At 47.2% G+C, this 18,824-nt stretch overlaps 7 protein-coding genes across 7 annotated transcripts; 3 read left to right on the forward strand and 4 right to left on the reverse strand.

Annotated features, from left to right (window-relative positions):
• Positions 1–81: 81 nt before the first annotated feature.
• On the forward strand, positions 82–1,562 carry N7537_003282 (uncharacterized protein; the record flags this gene model as incomplete). The annotated part of the gene is made up of 7 exons (XM_056894340.1): positions 82–104; positions 181–217; positions 385–475; positions 530–620; positions 678–838; positions 889–1,180; positions 1,238–1,562. 7 exons carry the CDS (start codon positions 82–84, stop codon positions 1,560–1,562), a joined length of 1,020 nt encoding a protein of 339 aa, XP_056759335.1.
• A 331-nt stretch (positions 1,563–1,893) lies between these two features.
• On the reverse strand, positions 1,894–3,291 carry N7537_003283 (NmrA-like family protein; the record flags this gene model as incomplete). The annotated part of the gene is made up of 6 exons (XM_056894341.1): positions 1,894–2,167; positions 2,221–2,394; positions 2,566–2,617; positions 2,697–2,825; positions 2,887–3,212; positions 3,254–3,291. 6 exons carry the CDS (start codon positions 3,289–3,291, stop codon positions 1,894–1,896), a joined length of 993 nt encoding a protein of 330 aa, XP_056759336.1.
• A 1,263-nt stretch (positions 3,292–4,554) lies between these two features.
• Positions 4,555–6,093, reverse strand: N7537_003284 (Zn(II)2Cys6 transcription factor domain-containing protein; the record flags this gene model as incomplete). The annotated part of the gene is made up of 1 exon (XM_056894342.1): positions 4,555–6,093. The coding sequence occupies one exon, from the start codon at positions 6,091–6,093 to the stop codon at positions 4,555–4,557; it is 1,539 nt and encodes a 512-aa protein (XP_056759337.1).
• A 1,503-nt stretch (positions 6,094–7,596) lies between these two features.
• N7537_003285 (MDR family MFS transporter) lies at positions 7,597–9,370 on the forward strand (the record flags this gene model as incomplete). The annotated part of the gene is made up of 2 exons (XM_056894343.1): positions 7,597–7,853; positions 7,924–9,370. 2 exons carry the CDS (start codon positions 7,597–7,599, stop codon positions 9,368–9,370), a joined length of 1,704 nt encoding a protein of 567 aa, XP_056759338.1.
• A 463-nt stretch (positions 9,371–9,833) lies between these two features.
• Positions 9,834–11,702, reverse strand: N7537_003286 (uncharacterized protein; the record flags this gene model as incomplete). The annotated part of the gene is made up of 1 exon (XM_056894344.1): positions 9,834–11,702. The coding sequence occupies one exon, from the start codon at positions 11,700–11,702 to the stop codon at positions 9,834–9,836; it is 1,869 nt and encodes a 622-aa protein (XP_056759339.1).
• A 1,342-nt stretch (positions 11,703–13,044) lies between these two features.
• Positions 13,045–14,868, reverse strand: N7537_003287 (protoporphyrinogen/coproporphyrinogen oxidase; the record flags this gene model as incomplete). Its single annotated transcript, XM_056894345.1, has 1 exon — positions 13,045–14,868. The coding sequence occupies one exon, from the start codon at positions 14,866–14,868 to the stop codon at positions 13,045–13,047; it is 1,824 nt and encodes a 607-aa protein (XP_056759340.1).
• Positions 14,869–15,670: 802 nt separating this feature from the next.
• N7537_003288 (HNH endonuclease signature motif containing protein) lies at positions 15,671–16,663 on the forward strand (the record flags this gene model as incomplete). Its single annotated transcript, XM_056894346.1, has 1 exon — positions 15,671–16,663. One exon carries the CDS (start codon positions 15,671–15,673, stop codon positions 16,661–16,663), a length of 993 nt encoding a protein of 330 aa, XP_056759341.1.
• Between the last annotated feature and the right edge of the window lie 2,161 nt (positions 16,664–18,824).

Below are 18,824 nucleotides of genomic sequence, written 5' to 3' on the forward strand. Positions count from 1 at the left end.
GTCCTCATTCTCAGTTGACAACTCGACTTCCTGGTTCCTGTCTATGCCTCATTCTTTTTAATCAAACCTCAAAAGGTCACAATGGTGGGAAAGGTAGAAGATAAGTATGTTCAAACGGTGGCTGCCTGATACCCGGTTCTTTGTTATTCCCCGCTGACAGTTTTTCTTTTTTCCGCCCAGATTTGTTGGCCTCACATTGGCAATACTATCCGCGACAGTAATTGGTTGTGTCACCTTTTCCTTTTCAAGACGCTTTATAGACATACTGACTATCGCAATGAGCAGGTTCAAGCTATGTCGTCACTAAGAAGGTTCGGCGCCTGGTCAACATCCTGGGCTTCTTCAATCGCAGCGCATCCCTGAATCTGATATGGAAATTACCAGGGTCTTATACAAGCAGCCGAGAAATATGGGTTCACTGGAGATGGATTTGAATACATACGAAGTCCGGTGTGGTGGTGTGGAACAACCATGCGTATGCTCTCGGACAGGACGGACATCGCTAGGGGCTAATAGACCATCATTGTAGTGGTGACCGGAGAATTGATGAATACCGCGGCCTATGCATTCGCTCCCGCCGTGCTGGTAACGCCGCTTGGGGCGTTGAGCGTGCTCATTGGGTGAGTCAGCCGACTAATGATGGATTCCACCAGTGGACTGTCGCTAATCACTTCTAGTGCTTTGATGGGCTCGTATTTCCTTAGGGAAGAGATCAATGTTCTTGGGAAACTCGGATGTGCCGCCTGCCTTCTAGGCTCAGTGCTGTTGGTGCTCCATGCGCCGGGGGACAAGGAAATTGAGACTGTCGATGAGATCCTGCATCTGGCAATTCAACCATGTCAACGACCCTTCCCAGACTTGGATTGTGAGCTACTGACACATCTTTAGTCTTTCTTCTCTATTGCGCTTGCGTTGCAATAATCGCCATTTACATCATCTGGAAAGTCGCACCGGTGCAGGGGCGAACAAATCCGTTGGTTTATATCTCAATTTGCTCCTCGGTCGGATCCATATCCGTCATGTCAGTGAAGGCGTTTGGGATTGCAGTCAAGCTCACTGCGGGCGGCGACAACCAATTTACCCATGCCTCGACCTATGTCTTCGCGTTGGCTCTGGTAGTGACCACCCTGACCCAGATGAACTACTTAAATAAGGCGATGGGCCAATTTCCTGCATCACTGTAAGTTTTCTTGTCTATCTCCGATAAGCCAAAGACAATATACTCAACTCTTGACAGAGTAAACGCGATGTACTATGTTGGTTTTACAACATGTACTCTCTCCGCCTCCATTATCTTTTACCAAGGACTGAACACTAGCAACTGGACGAGTATCATCTCAATGATATGTGGATTTCTACTCAATTTCACGGGTATATCCCTCTTGACATTGTCCAAAACTGCGTCTTCCAGTGAAAAGCGCATGGACTCAGTGCAAGGGATGAACACACGGTCACTAGAGCTCTCCCACGGACGATACTCGCACGTACGAACAAGCAGCGTGGATATCGAACAAACCCTTGGAAGACGGTCTTCCGGAGTCCAACCGGAATGGAGATCATAACAGTGAGTTGCAAGTTCGGATTTGATTTCTTTGTACCATGTATTTTCAGCTTCCTGCTAGGGTCACCGGATAAATTAGAGTGGAGGCACCGTCTTACTGGAATAAGTAGACCACAAGGCATCTTTAGCGTGTGCCAGCTTCACTAGGGGCATCTAGAAGTCTTTTTATATGGGATGCCTGTTTAAATGTATGTGAAGGCGATTTAACGTAGTACTTTCGGTAGAGAACCGTTCTATATACATACGTGTGTGTAGATAATCAAACATCCAGGCATTAATAATGCCGGAAAAGGGGCTTTTTTTTTCGCATGGCACTTGTATCGCTGCGTAGGCTATCCGAGCTTTTCAATGAGGATATTATATCCCTTGCTGTACACTTCTATTTCAATAGTAGAAACTTCGCACTGGATCCCGCTATGGTTATTTCCATATTCACTACGTCCAGGCGTTGATATTTTTGACCTAATCTGTCGTGTCGGGCGGCGTTCCTTTCCGATAAAATCGGCTCTTGGTGCATCGGATGAGTCCGTATAGGAAGTAGTTATGATCAACCCCCCGCTTTGTAGTTCGTCGAATAGAGATAGGAGTTTGAACTCACATATATGCCTAGAGATAATTAGTTTGTCATGATCCGCATTGAAGAACTCGCGTAGACATACCTTTGACCACTGGACTTGTCATAGATGATCTTCGATGTACCACCCATAGATAGCATGTACCCGACGCCCTCAAGGAACCCTCTGAAAGTGACTGGGGTGACTTGTGGATACTTTTTGTTGTCCAGATACTTTTTCAAGTAGGTTTGACCGTTGATGCAGTAGAATTGGTAGAACCTTTGGGGGTTGTTAGCTGATGTGAAAAAAACATGGGCTTATATACTAGGGCGATACCAACATGGCAAGGTAAGCAAAGATGTTGGTTGGATCTTTGTTGAACACGGCTTGCATGGTATTGAAAAGGTCCTGCTTCGATCCAAGGGCTCAACCTTAGGTTCCAGGCCATACACCTGAGAGAATTCCTTGGCAATCTCCTTGATTGATTTGCGGTTACTGAGGACTGTCACGAGAGGGTTTAACTAGTACGGCACTAGCATTCAGAAGACATCAGGAAACCAATCCCCTCGAGGTAAACTCACAGTGCTGCATTTCAACTGCATTCCTGTCCAGTGCAACGACAGTGACATACTCAGCTGCAGTTTCGTAGGTGATAGATTCCCAAATTTCATCTCCATCCCCGTAGAACGAGAACTTGATCTCCTTGGGATCTGGGGGTCCAAGGTATCCACTCCAGAGCGTCTTCATGAATGCTCCGAGCATAACGTGCACATTCTGCATTCTTCTTCCCATCCAAGTATGCCTTTACGTGCTTCATGGGATCCTTAGCGGGGTGCTGTCCAAGTGCCAGCTTGGTGAAGTCCAGGCAGTAGTCACTGGCGACGTATCGGCCAATGTTTTCCAGCTCGCATGCATCTACCAGTAACCTTTGGCCCTCGACCATGAAGTTGTTGTCCCCCAGGTAGCAGCAGATGATAACGTCGCACCCACCGACAAAAGAACGAAGTGTCTCTAGATCGCTCGACTCGCCTTGAACGATAGTCACGCGGGGTGACTCACGAAAATGCTGAGGGAGCTTGGAGGCGTTCTGGCACAAACTGCAAATTTGCACAGGTGGTTCCCGACAAGACGAGCGAACTTGCCCGTGGTAACCGCGATGCCGACGGTGATAGACATGGTAAATGAACTGGTAATCGGGTAAAATAATGGAAAAATAGTTAAGAGCAATTAAAGAATTGAAATCTTTATGTTAGGAGGATATAGGAGGTGCTGTTCAGTTGGATATATAAATGTACACTGCTAGTACTATACTGCTATAGACAGTTCCTGGTAGCCAATCAAATTCGCGGTTGACACTGCTACCCGCGTCGTCGCTATTTCCGAACCCTCTCAACCTTGACATATCCACCTTTTGATCTGTAATCAGAAACGGACTAGTTAATGTGTCCCGGATTTCTCAGCAAAATCCAATCGTTTCTAGTCATGTGAGGGCGCTGCCTCTACTTGTGGGCAAAGCCCTACTCCTTCTAGGGGGAGATGGCCACAACCCGTAGAGGTATAAAACCGTATTACTTTCACCGTAGGGCAGGGTCTTTCTCTTGGCTAATCAATCTGATTTCACTCCGACTGTAGTACTGACTCTCGGATAATTTGTGCCCCGACAAAAGCTCAAAGGATGTCAAAGCTATTTCCGCCTCTCAGGGTCGGAGGCATGACGCTCAACTAGCGCATCGCCATGGCCCCAATGAGTCGGCTTCGCGCCGATATTTCCCACCTTCCCTTGTCTTCGGTGAAAGTATACTACCATCAGCGTGCTAGCGTACCGGGACCTCTCATCCTACCAGGTCGAGGCTTTGTACTTTTCAAACTATGAGAGGATTATAACTGCAATTACGGCGCCAGGAATCGCAACGAGGGTGATAGGAAGCATTTGAACGCCTGCTCGGGCTGGCGAAGACCCCAAAATGGTCTAGAAATAAACCCGCATGAAGAACAGCACCCAGTAGAGAAGGACTGTGAACAAGAATGTGTTGAAGACCACGAGTGAGGTTCGATTCTTGAATAGTGGGGTGGTACCACGGGCTCGTAACAGAACTTGGAAAAGCATTCAAAGATGTATCAGGAAGAGGCTGATCGATATTGACGGTATATATAAATAATTGAATTATTCCAACTTGAACATACTAATGCATTAAATAGTAATCAGAAACGGCAAAGGTACAAGAAATACACATTACTTTTGATTATCAAGGTCAGGGAGTGCAATTTCTACAGAACGAATTCCGGCGAAGTGAGCCTGCGACATGGAACTGATCAATAAATATGTGATCTATTGGGAGAAGGACATCAAGATATCAAAATCTCATTCGCGTCTGGTGGCTCAGTCAAACCCAACAGGGCAAAATACAATCGACGAGACAATGCAACAGCTGTACAGATCTATAGAGAATTGTTCTGTTCCAAAATCTGCTGGATGTTTTTCATGTTCTCTCTGAGCGAGGAAATATACCCAACAGCCATCCCATCACTCTCCTCGCCATCTGTTTGACTCATGACCATCCGAAACAGCGGGGTAAGCTCCGAACTGCTGAAAAGACCATCGTTGGTGCCCCTTGAAGTGTCAAGACGGAACTCCGCGGATGTTCCCATCAAGCGCTCGATGTGAGTTAGAAGATGCATAATCACCTGAACGAGAATCTTGATCTGCAGATTCCCATACTGCACAGGAAATCCTCCAAGCTGGAGGCCCGGTACGGATTGGAGTGATGAGATGGACTGGTGCGACATTTCAGACAGAGACTCGTAAACGCGCGAGAAGAGGATATCATAGATTTGGATAATCTGAATATAGCAGGTAAGGATCACAAGAGCGGCTGGGGTATCCGGTTTAAAATGGTCGGAGGGTGGGGGGTTCATGGATTCAGAGGTGCACATTTGGACAAAGGGCGAAGAGCTGATATGAAGCGGCTGCACGGCGTTGTTCAGATTTGCAGTCAAGCGAGAGCAGTGTATGTCAACCGCCGATGATGATAGCGTGGCGGGATCTGAGTATTGTGACTGAAATCTAGAGCCCGATTGGTCTGTAGGGGAAGTTTTGAGAGCGATGGTTTGGAGGACATGTACAAACTCGGAGGTGGTTTGAAGGACCTCTCCAAGCGGGTTGGAATTAGCGGCCTCCTGGCTCTGGTTAACACACACAATATTGACCAGAGTGACACTCCAAGGTGCGGTATTTAGTCGGTCTAGTTGTTTGCCCATTGACGCAATCAGAACAGACAACCTCTGGGTGGTATCAGCGCTGCTCATTGTCTTCCGTGGCTGCTTGGCAGGATCCGCAGCTCCCGGGGAGTCGGGATCTAGTCTGTGGCTGGGTTCGTCCCTGAAATACTGCCTTTGAGCACTGGATCTATTGCTGGTATCGGCATATCCACTCTCCACATCGCCCGGTCTGAGGAAATGCGTGTCATTCAGCGAGGGAACCCCAAAGGGGCTTTGGCCATTCGACAGCCCAGCCCCCAGAAAATCATCGCTCACCCCCGACAGGCCCAAGAGAATTTCCGGATCAAGGCCAAAAAGGCCGGGGCCATTTGCGTCGAAGACCCCTGGATCCTGTGAAGGGAGATCGGGTCTCCTAGTCCCGGGACGTTTCTCAGTGGCGCCAAACAGATTGACGGGATTTTGGGCGGGATCTGTATCAAATAAAAAGTTGTTTTCATCGTCAGCAGTACCGCTTTGGCCTCTCAGAGCCTTCCGTGGGCGTCCTTCCCGTCCATGGCTCTTTTTCGTGGTGGTCTTCCGCGCAGGCCGTCCAAGAGGCCGCAGATTGCTTGTCACACACGGGGCACCGGCGCGGAGGCACCGCGCACAGGTCTGGCCTGTCTGGCCCTCACGAGGACATCGGAGCTTATGCTCTCTGCATCTATCACAGGCGAATCTTTTCGGGAATTGCGCGTGAGTTTCTCGTGACAACATTGACATTGTGCGGGGTGGTTAGGGTGACATGGACCTTCAAAGGGGTTATAGAGACAGATATGGAATCAAAATATCAGCGGCTTTGAATATCTGGTGAGCACCACGATTACTAGGGCACATCAAGCACCGAAATGTTGCCAGTTGGAGCTAGATTGGAGTTGGCAGACCCCAGGTCGCAGGATGACGCCGGGGGGCGAAAGAAAAGAGAAAACAGAACAGAAAAGCAGGGGTCGTGATTGGCGCATTTAATCAGGTTGCGCCTACCACATTCAATCTCAAAGACCAAAGACCATTCTTCTACTTTCCTCTGATTTACATGTAGTCATCGGATTAAATTAAACGTCTCAGTGGACATGAATTTGTCATCATATTAAAGGTGTCACCAGCCTCAATTGACTCAATTATCCGCGCCTTACTCTGCTATTTCAACGCTGAAACACTGCACTTATGAAATAGAGGGGTTCACCTAAAATATTAAGTCTGACAATTTTCAATTTGTCTCAGCTAACAATGTGGAGTTCCTCTTAATATCAGTAATATATAACCATATGGATTTTCCATGTGCCCACTCCCGGACTCAGACTTCTGGGTTAACCTCATTGAAATATGTCGAATACCAAGTCAGAATACATGGCAGAAACCAGGTATTATACCGGAAACATCATGTGACATTGGGTACCTGACATACCATACAAAAGTGCATATTACAGTTAGTCATCAATGTCCGCACAGTTTGTTGAAATAGCCGGTTTTGTCATTTTAGAGTCTTCAACATTGGTCATCTATACCATACATTGTTCGTACACCAGCTTTCTGTCAAAATAGCCTAGCATCTTACTTACCCCCTTTTAGGTTCATATGTACGTGTACTCTTTTATTCCAAAATTAAAAATTAAAACACGGTCAAGGGCCTACTCCTAGGGCCATTAAAGAAGTTAACGGATCCCGGGCCAATATCACCCCCGGTTATTATATTTGACTTTCGGAATTTTCCGAACCTTACCCTAGCTCGGGGATTTTATGATGCGAGGGATACGTAGTATCGTACTGATATATTGATACTTATCTTCCTACAAGCCTTGCGAACTCACAGTTCACAGGGGGCCAATACAATCGACATGCAAATAAATATATTACTGGCAACGAAAGGCCACTGTCTATGGGAGTCATAAATCAAATCCAGGGATATGACAGAGTCCGAATCGGAGAGATGAACCATAAAGCTCCGAAAAGGTCGGCCACATTGTCTCTTCGTCGTCGGAGGGGCCCCATTTTCTTCAAAACAATCGTTGTCTCTTTGTACTCCAATCTTGTCTATCATTCTGCATATTAAACATATGAACTGAAAGGCCTAAAGGTACCGAAATAGTCAAATATTCTCGACAAGCAGCCATATAAGGTGGTGAGTGACTAAAGCTCTGTACAGAGGCCAGTGAGTGCTAATACCTTTTCTCTCCTTTTCTTCTCTTTAGAGATAAGATAGCTCTGCTCTTACAACTTCTCCCAACCATGACAGTGGATATGGAGCCCCAACTGCGAGAGGAAACTGGCCGACGAGAGGAAGATGGCAGTGGAGAAGCCACCGCCAAACCTCTGCCAATGAGAAGAGGCTTCAAGTTCTGGACCATCATCTTTGCGCTCTGTGTGACTGGTCTCCTGGGGGCACTTGAGAATACAGTGGTTTCGACTTCAATGCCAACAATCGTGGAGGACCTGAACATTGGCGAAAACTATATCTGGATCACGAATGCTTTTTTCCTAACCAGGTAATGTTATCTCCCATCGCCAGTCATAGTGACCCGAGTCTGAAACTGACACTTTCTGGGGATTTTCCAGTGCAGCGGTTCAGCCCCTATTTGGCCAGCTGGCGAATGTCTTTGGTCGTCGATGGTTAACAATGTTTATCGTCGCCGTCTTCACCCTGGGAAGCGGCATCTGTGGTGGCGCAAATAGCGCGAACATGCTCATCATTGGACGCGCCGTTCAAGGGATTGGAAGTGGTGGCATCAACATGATCGTCGATGTCATCGTATCGGATCTTGTTCCATTACGTGAGCGCGGAAACTTCATCGCCATCGTGCTCACCGTGTATTCTATTGGCAGCTCTATGGGCCCGTTTGTAGGTGGAATAATTGTCCAACGAACCACTTGGAGATGGGTCTTTTATATCAACCTGCCTGTTGGCGGGTTTTCGCTGGTGCTTCTGTTCCTGTTTCTACACACTCACTATCAGCGCGATACCACCTTTTCCCAGAAAATTAAGCGCATCGACTATATCGGCAATGTCCTCATCATGGGGGCTACAGCAGCGGTGCTCTGCGCATTGACATACGGGGGCTCACGCTATGCATGGAGCTCGTGGCGGATTATCGTGCCGTTGGTGCTGGGACTTGCAGGGCTAGTTTTGTTTATGGTCTTCGAACAATCCAAGTTCTGTTACGAGCCCGTGGTACCACCCCGCCTATTCAAGAATCGAACCTCACTCGTGGTCTTCATCAACACATTCTTGTTCACAGTTCTTCTCTACTGGGTGCTGTTCTTCATTCCGGTTTATTTCCAGGCCATTTTGGGGTCTTCGCCAGCCCGAGCAGGCGTTCAAATGCTTCCTATCACCCTCGTTGCGATTCCTGGCGCCATAATTGCAGTTATAATCCTCTCAAAGTTTGGAAAGTACAAAGCCCTCCACCTGGCTGGTTTTGTCATCCTCACACTGGGTATGGGCCTGTTTGCCCACCTCGACCGCTTTTCCTCCGATGCGGAATGGATCGTTTTTCAAATCATCGCCGCGCTGGGATCTGGAATGATCCTGAACACCTTGCTTCCTGCCTTCCAGGCCCCTCTTGCTGAGTCGGACCAGGCGGCAGCCACGGCAAGCTGGGCATTTATGCGGAGCTTTGGCAATATATGGGGCGTGGCTATTCCCGCTAGCATATTCAACAATCAGTTTGACAAATATGCATCTCGTATTTCAGATGCTACTGTGCGACAAATACTCTCCAACGGTCACGCCTACCAGCACGCGTCCAATACATTCATTGACAGCCTAAGTGACTCGGTGAAGGACGAAGTTATCGGGGTATTTTCTGACTCCCTCAAGCTTGTCTGGGAGATATCGATTGCTTTCTGTGGTCTTGCTTGTATATTGGTGTTTCTTGAAAAAGAGGTGCCTTTGCGAAAAGAGCTTGAGACAGATTATGGCATGACAGAAAAGGACAATATTCAGGCAAAGCAGGGAGATATTCCCGATGCTGAAAAGGCAGGCTCAGAGAAATCACACACTTAAGCTTAATGTCAAGCTAAGATCGAGTTGAAAGCTAGCATCGGGTCTTTCACCTTGAAGCCGAAGTGGCTGAGGCTATTCAGTGGAGGGGGAGAAGCAGAGATTGTATATACAACCACGCGCAGGTACAATCAAAGACAGGGTTAAGCTGAAAGTGTCACAATTGAATCAACTCTTCATCCAATATCCAACATGGTGTAAGCATAGATGACGGTGGAATAACCACGACATGGCGTAGACTGAAATCTACAAATCTTGATGTTTTCGCATAGGCTTTATACCCAAGTGAGTACGGCGCTAGTATCGACACCGTAGCGATTGAGGAGTTAGTGATTCAACGCTTTCTAGCTTCTGAAGGGATTACCCCTCCATGATGATTGATTTATTTCTTCATTGACTGTATATTTTTCTGCTATGAGCTCCTGTACATGTAACGCACATCGAAAGCTCCTCTTCTCACAACTCGTCACTTTCTTAGTCCAATGACTGCCAAATTACGCGGACTCTTACTGTAATCAAACACTGGTTGAACCCAGCAGTCTTTGACCGAGTCCTGTTCACGAAGGAATTGCCACCGATCCACAACAATGACAGCCTCGATGAGTTGAGCACTGAACGCCATTAAGCTCCACACAACACTCATATGTTTCCTTGCGTGGAGGTACTGAGTCTCATAGCGGTGAATCTCGTCATCGGTGAGAGTAGCAATATGCTCCTGGACCTGCGAACCATATATCGGGTCTCGACTCATTTTGATCGTCGCAGCACGAATATATGCAGTAAAGGACTTAAAGGCAGCTTTAGGCAATGATCCTATGATAATAGAGTTGGTTCTAGCTTCTGGGGAAGTTCCGTCGGAGAGGACGTCTTCCGGCACAGACGGCTTAGGAAGAATATTTCGATCAACGAGGATACGCTGCAGAAGAGCACGGAAGAAGTGGCGGGTAAAGGACAGTTCACTGTCACTGAAGCCCCAATTGTATGGAGCTTGCACGGCCAGTGCACGAGCTGTAATGTTAAGCTTCACACCGGTCGTTGCTCCAGGGCTTCGGTAATTCTCGTAGTATTTAGACATAGGGAACCCATGTGGATCGTATGATGTTCCTGTCTCTTCAAGTCGAGGGTGGAGGGATTGAAGGATAGGGAGGTCATGTGTGGTTGGACCGAGGCGTTCTGTCAACAGGTTGTAGCAACAACCGATCATAGCGACAGCCACAATCGAAGGATTTAGAATCAGGGATCGTAGACCATGGTGAACAAGGTTCCCGCAAGAGTGAAGGGAAACGACCATCAATCTAGCATCGCTCTCCTCTTTCCCTTTCCCATCAGCAACTCTAGGAGGGGATGGATGGATGATGTGGTCGATAATGGGCTCTAAGTGGCCATCTTGGATTTCATGCTCGATATAGCTGAGAGTGCCGCGGGTATGGAGCTCTGGCGTGGGTAGCTTTTCTCGTAATGGGCTTGTGGTAGGGGACCCGAGTAGCTCGTCAGATTGAAGGCTAATCTCGCCCAGAATCTGGCAAAAAGCAAGATCTGAGACATGCGAGGCCTCTATCGTTGGTTGAGGGGTACCCGTCGTTTCAGAAATAGTCACTTTCGTAGTTCCGTTGCAGCCATCGGACGAACTTTTGTTCTTGTGGAAATATTGAGCATTCGGGTTCTTTGCTAACTTGGCTCGGATATCCATGCTCTTAGCACCGCTGATGTACTGATGCTTGCGCTCAATTGCAATGATATGCTTGTGATAAGGCGAGCTAGCCAGTGTGCGTCCAAGATAGTTCTGTCCAGACCCAAAATCCACAATGTGAGTGACTGGTTCACCTCGGCGCTTATTGACAGTGTCTGACAGAGATGAGACATGTTGAGAAAAGCATTCGACCTCGTGTACTTTTTTTCGGTTCATGTGCATAGCAACTTGCTTTGGTAATTCGATCTTCTCCGAAGACGAGATACACATTTCTCGCTGGAGTGTCAGTAGACGGATATTGAAAATGTAGTCCAAGAGGCTCTGGGGAGGGAATGCTCCTCCATTCCAAGCACGGCTGCTTTGATCTACAGAAGGCTCGCCGGTGCTTCGTAAGTGGTCAATGTCCTCTCGTAGGAGTAGACGGATGATGTCTTGGATATCATGCTGTTCGAAGAAAGATATCCAATCTTCTGGCAAGATTGTTGTATAGAGGTCGGGCTCCCGGGTCAGAAAGTCGACCATATGCACACCACCGCACAGATTCATAAAGAGCACCGACGTAGTGGTGAAGGAGAGGAGGGCTTCCACGTAGGCATCAGGGTCCTTCCACGCCACAGAGATGGGTAGGGGGCTATTGAAAGCCATGCAAATAGTGATGGTCAATTGTCTCACCAAAATCCTTATCAGGATCCTTCATGGGAGCTTTTTTTATTATTTTTTATCGCGAGCCCTGGTGGGTCTGAAAGCTGGAGGTAGTGCATTATCCCGATTAGGAAGGCGGTACTTGAATTTCAGGCAGAGGAACTGACAGAAAGCTGGTGTACGAACAATGTATGTGATAGACAGATCTAGTACTAATATGAGAATTGTAGTGCACTGGAAAATGTCATGTTGCGTTAGGAAAGGAAGAGAACTAGCTACTGAGACTAATTGTACTGGGAGCAAGCAAGCGAGGTCACGTGACCTCTAACAGTATGGGGATGACCGATGTTGACAGGGTCTGGATTGGCTCTCCTTGTCATTAAATCTTACTGTACCCGGTTGATAGGTCTTGTACTTATAAAATACAACCTATCACATTCTGAGTGGGTCCTAAGCTGAACCCCGTTTTGGGAAATATGTCAGACTGGGATATGCCCCCCCCCCCCCCCCCCCCCCAAAAAGGCCCTAAATAGGGACCGAGGTTTTTGTTATGGTCTAGTGGTAAAATAGGCTGTGTTTTTCCCACAAAATATTACTTTGCGTCTTTCGCTCCACAGCTATGACCACGCAAAAGACGCGTTTTACTTGTGAGAATGTGGGTATTCAACTTATAAAAAATTCACGAGGATTGGCAAATTCAAAGGGCTGGCCTGGGCCGTAGAGGGCCATAAAAACGGGGATTGTGCCACAAGTGGCTTCACTGCTTCGAGTTACGTTTGACGATATTCTCTTGACGCCAGCGGTGTTACGAAACAGCTATTTGGGCAGGGGGACTGAGGAAGATCCATACATCTGCGGGTTTATACCTAACGATCCGTGAAATCCGTTGGAATGGTCGACCTTTCGAAAATAGGTGGTGGCTATTGGCGCCTCGATTGCAACTTTCGTCGTCACTTGCGAATATTCGCGAGAGGCCTCTGAGACTCTAGCCAAAATGATGGGGAAGCCAAGCAAGTAATGACCAGCCTAATACAGTCTACGGGGTATATAATACATACAGAATAGTTAGAGGAAGCGGTGCTTATACGCAACAAACCAATAACAACTTTAACGAAGGCTAGGTTGCCAGTCAACCCTCAATCCTCGGTCTGTGGTTCTGGCCTGGTGCCCTCGGGCATTCCTATTCCTATTGATCACTGATTTTGCCTTTGTAAAACAAATCTCAATTCCAAGCATCATCGATTGGGGCAGGATTCTACAGCAAGCCAGAGTAGCAAGAAGATAAGTTAAGTTACATGTAGTTCAATAATGACAGCCAAGTGAATTTATTGGCCCAGTTTCAAGGTCAAGGAAAGTTCCACCGAAGATGCTTCTGCGACACGGAGACAAATGTCCCAGGATCGTCTGGATCTGTGTGTGACTTGTACAGCCCCACTCCTAACTCTCCACCAGCTTTAAATATTGAGTGCAAGCTATGCGAAGCGTAGACTCCGCTGCGGATGCAATCGCTAACGCCCACGCCATCGTAGCTACTTCCTGCAAGAATAAGCCTGCCCGTATACTTGTCCTGCAAAGCGTGGCGGAGGGTCCGCATACGGCTAAGATGATGCGTCCCATATTGCGGTATGCAATTTCTGCGCATTGTTGCGCATGTCGCCATGGGCTCTGCGGTGATTCCCAGGTGGCGGGCCAGCAGGCTTCTAGCTTTCGAGATACCATCCAACGCTGATGGTAGATGCTTTTCAGGCCACTTGTCCCAGTAATAGCCCCCAAGCATGACAGTGAGCTTGGTGCCCTGCATTGTATCTTGACCCTGCAAAGCGTCAGAGTCAAAGATAACGCCCAGGCCGCATTCCGGATTTTGACCGGCCGGTGTGTCTTTGGGAATAAGGTACCCAAATCCTTTGACTGATAGAAGGTGTAATTCGGCGAACCATAAGTTGACCACCATAACATTAACAGTTCTATTAAGCTGCAATATCTTCTTGATTTCGCGACTTGCTTCGTCCATGTCGATGTCGATGTGGTTGGAGCACAGTAGTTCTCCTAAATTTGTGCTTGGAATTGTTGAAATCACATGAGTAAAACGGCGCTCTGTCTCTCCGTTCGCACCAGTTTTCACTAAGAGACCACCACAGCCATGGGTTCCATCCACGTGTATCGAAGATACCGAACAACCTGTTTCGATGCTGACCTGCGGGTCTCTCCGTAGCACTTCCTCCATCTTGTCTGGTAATTGCTGAATACCTTTCTTGAAGCTGTAAATGCTAGAGCGCTTCGCTGCCTGCAAAGCTGCTGTTCTCTCCTCCATACGATGTCCTTTGATTCTCTGATCTCGCCGAGCCTCCCAGTCGCGCGTTATCTGCTGCATCGTCAAAACGTCATGCAACGGTAGCACGGCCTCATCATACCAAGCTCTCCTCATGCTATACAACATTCCTCGCACTATACCACCGTGCTGTTTCATGTAATAGTCAAGCTGAGGAAAAATTGCATTGAAACCTAGCGTCTGAACATTGCCTGCGTAGATGCCATGAAGAACCGCCGAAACTAAATTGACGAGATTCGGGTGCAAACGATCAGAGATGACATCCGCCACCGAAGCATCGCTTCCTTTGACAGCCGATTTATAGGGGTTGAGGGCGTCGTTCAGAATTCCGGGAATGATGCCTTTGGCCAAAGGCTCCCAGAGCAAGAATTTGGGAAGTTCCGCAAGTGAGCTCGGTACCCGGATCAAACGGTCGGGGTAATAGACATATCGATTCGTGGCCGCCGCTGAATCCCTGCTGCAAGTCAACAACTCTTCTTCCAAGCCAAGGTAATGGATCATGGCAAGAGTAACGAGTCCACTTGCTCCTGCGGGCCTGAGGGTGCGGCAGCCTTTTTCGAAAAGCACTTTACCACCAGGAACATCGACAAACTCGGAGGTAATCCAACCTCCGAGTCTGGCTTGACTCTCCAGAATGGTAATGCGGCAAGGCTCCCCTTTGGACAGTATATCCGTTGCTGCTGAAAGTCCAGTTATACCACCGCCGAGAATCGCAACGTGGTGTTTCTCCTTTTGCGGCGCGGTCGCAAAATCGCGACGCCGTTGAGCCCACGGACGCTGCAGGCCGCCAAAATTTCGGGTCAACAAGCGTATTCGCGCGCAGTCCACGTGAAAAGACATATTTGTGGACCGTTCGCATAAATCAAGAAATTTTTGAGATCAAATTGAGATAACTATTTGTTGCACCGTCACCGTCCCACATGTCCATTGCATTGGATTGGGCACAGGTACGAGGGGGTATACCGGCCACCCCTGCCAGACACCACTACAGTAAAACAGGGTTATAACGAATTAAATGAAACACGGTAAAATATTCGTTGAAACCAGGTATTCGTTAAAACCGGGTTCGTTATAACCCGGTTTTACTGTATATGCCAATGCCACTGCTATCTATATGTAATCAAAATGCATAAATAATGCAGGTCACGAGGTCAAGGAATTCTGCTTAGTAAAATTGCCCGTGGGCGTATAGGGTGGTGCCCGTCCATGGGCAATGTCGCAGTCTAGTCTCAAGGCGTCTGTTGATTGTACGAGGGCTAATATTAAGGCTGTGCATACTGCGAAGAGAGTCACATATAGCTTTTAAAGAGGCACCTGTTTGAGAGAGAGAGATAATTTCATCTCTATATGGCCCAATATCGACGGCTGGTGGCATGCTTGCATCAGAAATAGAAAGAAATGTGGGTTTAGATTAGGCGGAATATATTATGTTGTACGGTACAAAAGGCGGAAACTCTAGCGGTGAATCTTATATATGTATTAATAAGCATTGTCAAATTTGGCCCAAATACAGCGGGAAGCTGGAGCGGGAGCTAAACCAAGATGGGAATATCCACTCTTTAAGCTCCGATCGATCGCGTCTCCCTCTTCAAGTGCATCTTTCTCTCTGACAATATCTGCTGCCGAATGATTCGCTAACAATATGGAGAAAGTTGATGCGTACCAGCCCGTCGGTCCCAAGGATAAGACAGTTTTGATATTACGAGCATTCTACGCCTACCTCCCGGAAAATGGGAGGGTCAATTTCCTCCACCATCTCCAGTCAATTCAGACCAACCAACAACTGCATGATCATGCTCAGTCATTAATCGACGGCCTAGTGGCACCATTAAGATCGCTGCGCTCGACCCCAAGTATTTCCCCGCGTCTCGGAATGGAGGACTCCATTGACAATATCGCTTCCGAGTCGGCCTGGCCTATGCGAAGAGAAGCTCGCCTCAAGACAGAGTGCCTTGCCCGTGATGGCAGCAGATGTGTTGTGACTGGACTTTTCGATGAAGATTCTCTTGATGCAAGCAACACCAGCCCCTCAACATACACAGACTGCGTGCACATCATCCCGTTTTCCCTTGCATCGTGGAGCACGGAGTCTGAAGGCTATGCAGAAGACATCATCTGGACAAACCTTATCCGCCATTTTCCAACTATCCAGGCGATAAAATTCAACCGGGAGAACATCAATGATACTACCAATGCGATGACCATGTCGAGTGAGCTGCATCGGTCCTTTGGCCGGTTTGATTTTTCGTTCGAAGAGACCTCCCAGCCCCACAAATACCGCATTCAAAACTACCGCCCACGACTACGACTACACCTCCCTCGAACTGTTGCATTCAATTGGTATGACCAAAGATACGATCTTCCGCGCCCCGAGCTTCTCAAGGTTCATGCAATTATCGCGCGTATCTTTCATGCATCTGGCGCAGCGGAGCAGATCGACAAGGCCCTCCATAATCTAGGAGAGCACTGTGAACTAGCAAAGGATGGTAACACTGATATTTCTTCTATGTTGGCCGTAACAACACTAGGTGTCCTCGGTTCCCGCGCTGGCAACGTCCAGCAGACCCGGGCAGCGTTCCCAGATTCTAAAAACAAGTGCCCAGAGCGTTCAAAAGAATGTTACAAATGTGGATAGGCGGTTGGGCGAAGAACAGGCTACCTACGAGGAATATCCACTACGCTACTAGACGCGTCTTTAGTTTTCTTCAATACAACTAATCCAATAACGATCACTCCTAGTGAGACCCAATTTCTCCTGACCATTAAAGCCGAGCTAAAATTTTCCAAAATTTCTTCCAAAAACTCCGAGGCGGCTTTACGGGAGCACTATCACTCGCTTTCCGAACACTAGCCGCTATATTATAGGATAGAGGGCTTTAGCTATGTTTGTTATTTATATTATCTACCTTTAAGGATTTAAGTAACCACCTAGAAGAGTAAAAGTAGTTATCGCGATCCTAAGAGTTCTAGGCTAGCTCCCTTCGTATCTAGCGGTTAGGAGTCTACTTTAAAGAAGTATAAGCTCGGTTAAACTTACTATTAGATAGAGCTTGACAAGTCCCGCAGCACTAAGGCAATTTTAGTGCTATTGTATGGTGCTGCGGCACCAAGTGCTACAGTACTACCGCAGTACTAGTTTTAGTACTACACTAGTATAATTATGTTAAGGATTACCCAAAATAGATAGATAAAATGCTAACTTATTTTCACTTTCAATATTATAATAATGCACCTCTTCGATTTTCTTAAGATTGATATATGTGGGAAAAATACAGCCTATTTTACCACTAGACCATAACAAAAACCTCGGTTCCTGTTTAGGGCCTAGGGGGGCCATATCCTAGTCTGACAATATATAGTATTTAAAATTCTTATCGATAGCTATCGATATGAAACGAAATCAAACAAAAAAGGACCCGACCTAAACCCGGGTTGGGTCCGGGTCCGGTTGGGTTCTGCGATGGACTAGGCCTATAGGTAGGCATAAGCATCCCGGAATAGTTTAGGGCGAGGAAAAGGCTGTCTTATCTCGGGCGCTATCGTCGGAGCTAAGGAAGGTAGGCAGTATAGATAGTAGTGGCGGGCTTGCAGAAGAGCTGATGAGTCACACGGGGAAAGGGGTGGCAGAGCTTAGGAGCTCGGTGATCCAGATCAATAACAAAAATGGCTCACCTACAGAGCACGGACAAAGACGAGAAGAAAGGAAAAGCGGGCGGGCAAAACACAGCGAGAAGTCGAGGGGGTGATAGGAGGGATTATATAGAACCACGCACGGGTACGCAAAAGGACAAAGAGCGCTAAACCGCAACTAGTCAAATTAAACTACAAAGAATTTAAACACACGGAAAGAAGAGACCTCTATTTTAAGAGCTGAAGTCAAAAGAAACAACGATCACCAGTGACCCTCCAAAATAAAAATTACAGCTTCACATCGAGGCCTTCCATCCACATCCCCAGAGTCCATACCTTGCAAGGCCCCGGTCTTTCAAGCTAGAAGAACGTACTATCCTGAGGTCGATTAAATTTCTAGACATCGAAGCCACCATATATTCTTCTAGGTCAATGCTCGCAAGCAATAAATTATCTTCCCACGGCTAAACAAGTTCGACCAACACAAACAGCCTTCAAAGACGATTTTCTCAGGCCCAGCTAAACTCTCCCAGAGGATTCTATCTTGCTTTCCAGCTTATTGATCCATTTTGATAATATGTGAAGCTGTTGTAGGCTAGTATGAGCTATTACCAGTCATCGTGACATTAGAATTCGCGAAACTACCTAGGTACAACATACCTCAATTACATGGTATATGACAAGCATAGATAGTAGAATGAAGGTCACCGGCTCCAGAATTTGCCAGATATCTATTTTGACAGAGTTAAAATTGAATGTGTATAAAATTCTAAGCTTGAAGAGATATCTGGCGAGCTATAGAAGGTAGAAGGATGTAGTTATTGATATAAAATTCACCTTTTGAGAATAAGAGATGAAGTGATCAGAGAGAGGATATTCTTACAGTTGAAATTTCAATGTGAGCGGTACTGACCCAAGTCTATTTATAGAAGGATGACTAGAGAGCGGCATCACTATTATGGATCGGACCTGGTAGCCAAAGCGTCATACTATATGCAACACTAGTATATGGAAAACGAAAGCGCTAAACTAAAAGGGTCGAGACTAAACCTAACAGAGTAATTCGCAGTCCCCCTCCGATATGGTGTAGTGGCTAACATCGCCGTCTCTCACACGGCAGCCGGGGGTTCGATTCCCCCTATCGGAGTTTCTTTTTCCTTTCATTT

Source organism: Penicillium hordei (genome assembly GCF_028827395.1).
Source record: "Penicillium hordei strain IBT 12815 chromosome Unknown utg000001l_segment0_segment0, whole genome shotgun sequence".
In the NCBI taxonomy this organism is placed as follows: domain Eukaryota; kingdom Fungi; phylum Ascomycota; class Eurotiomycetes; order Eurotiales; family Aspergillaceae; genus Penicillium; species Penicillium hordei.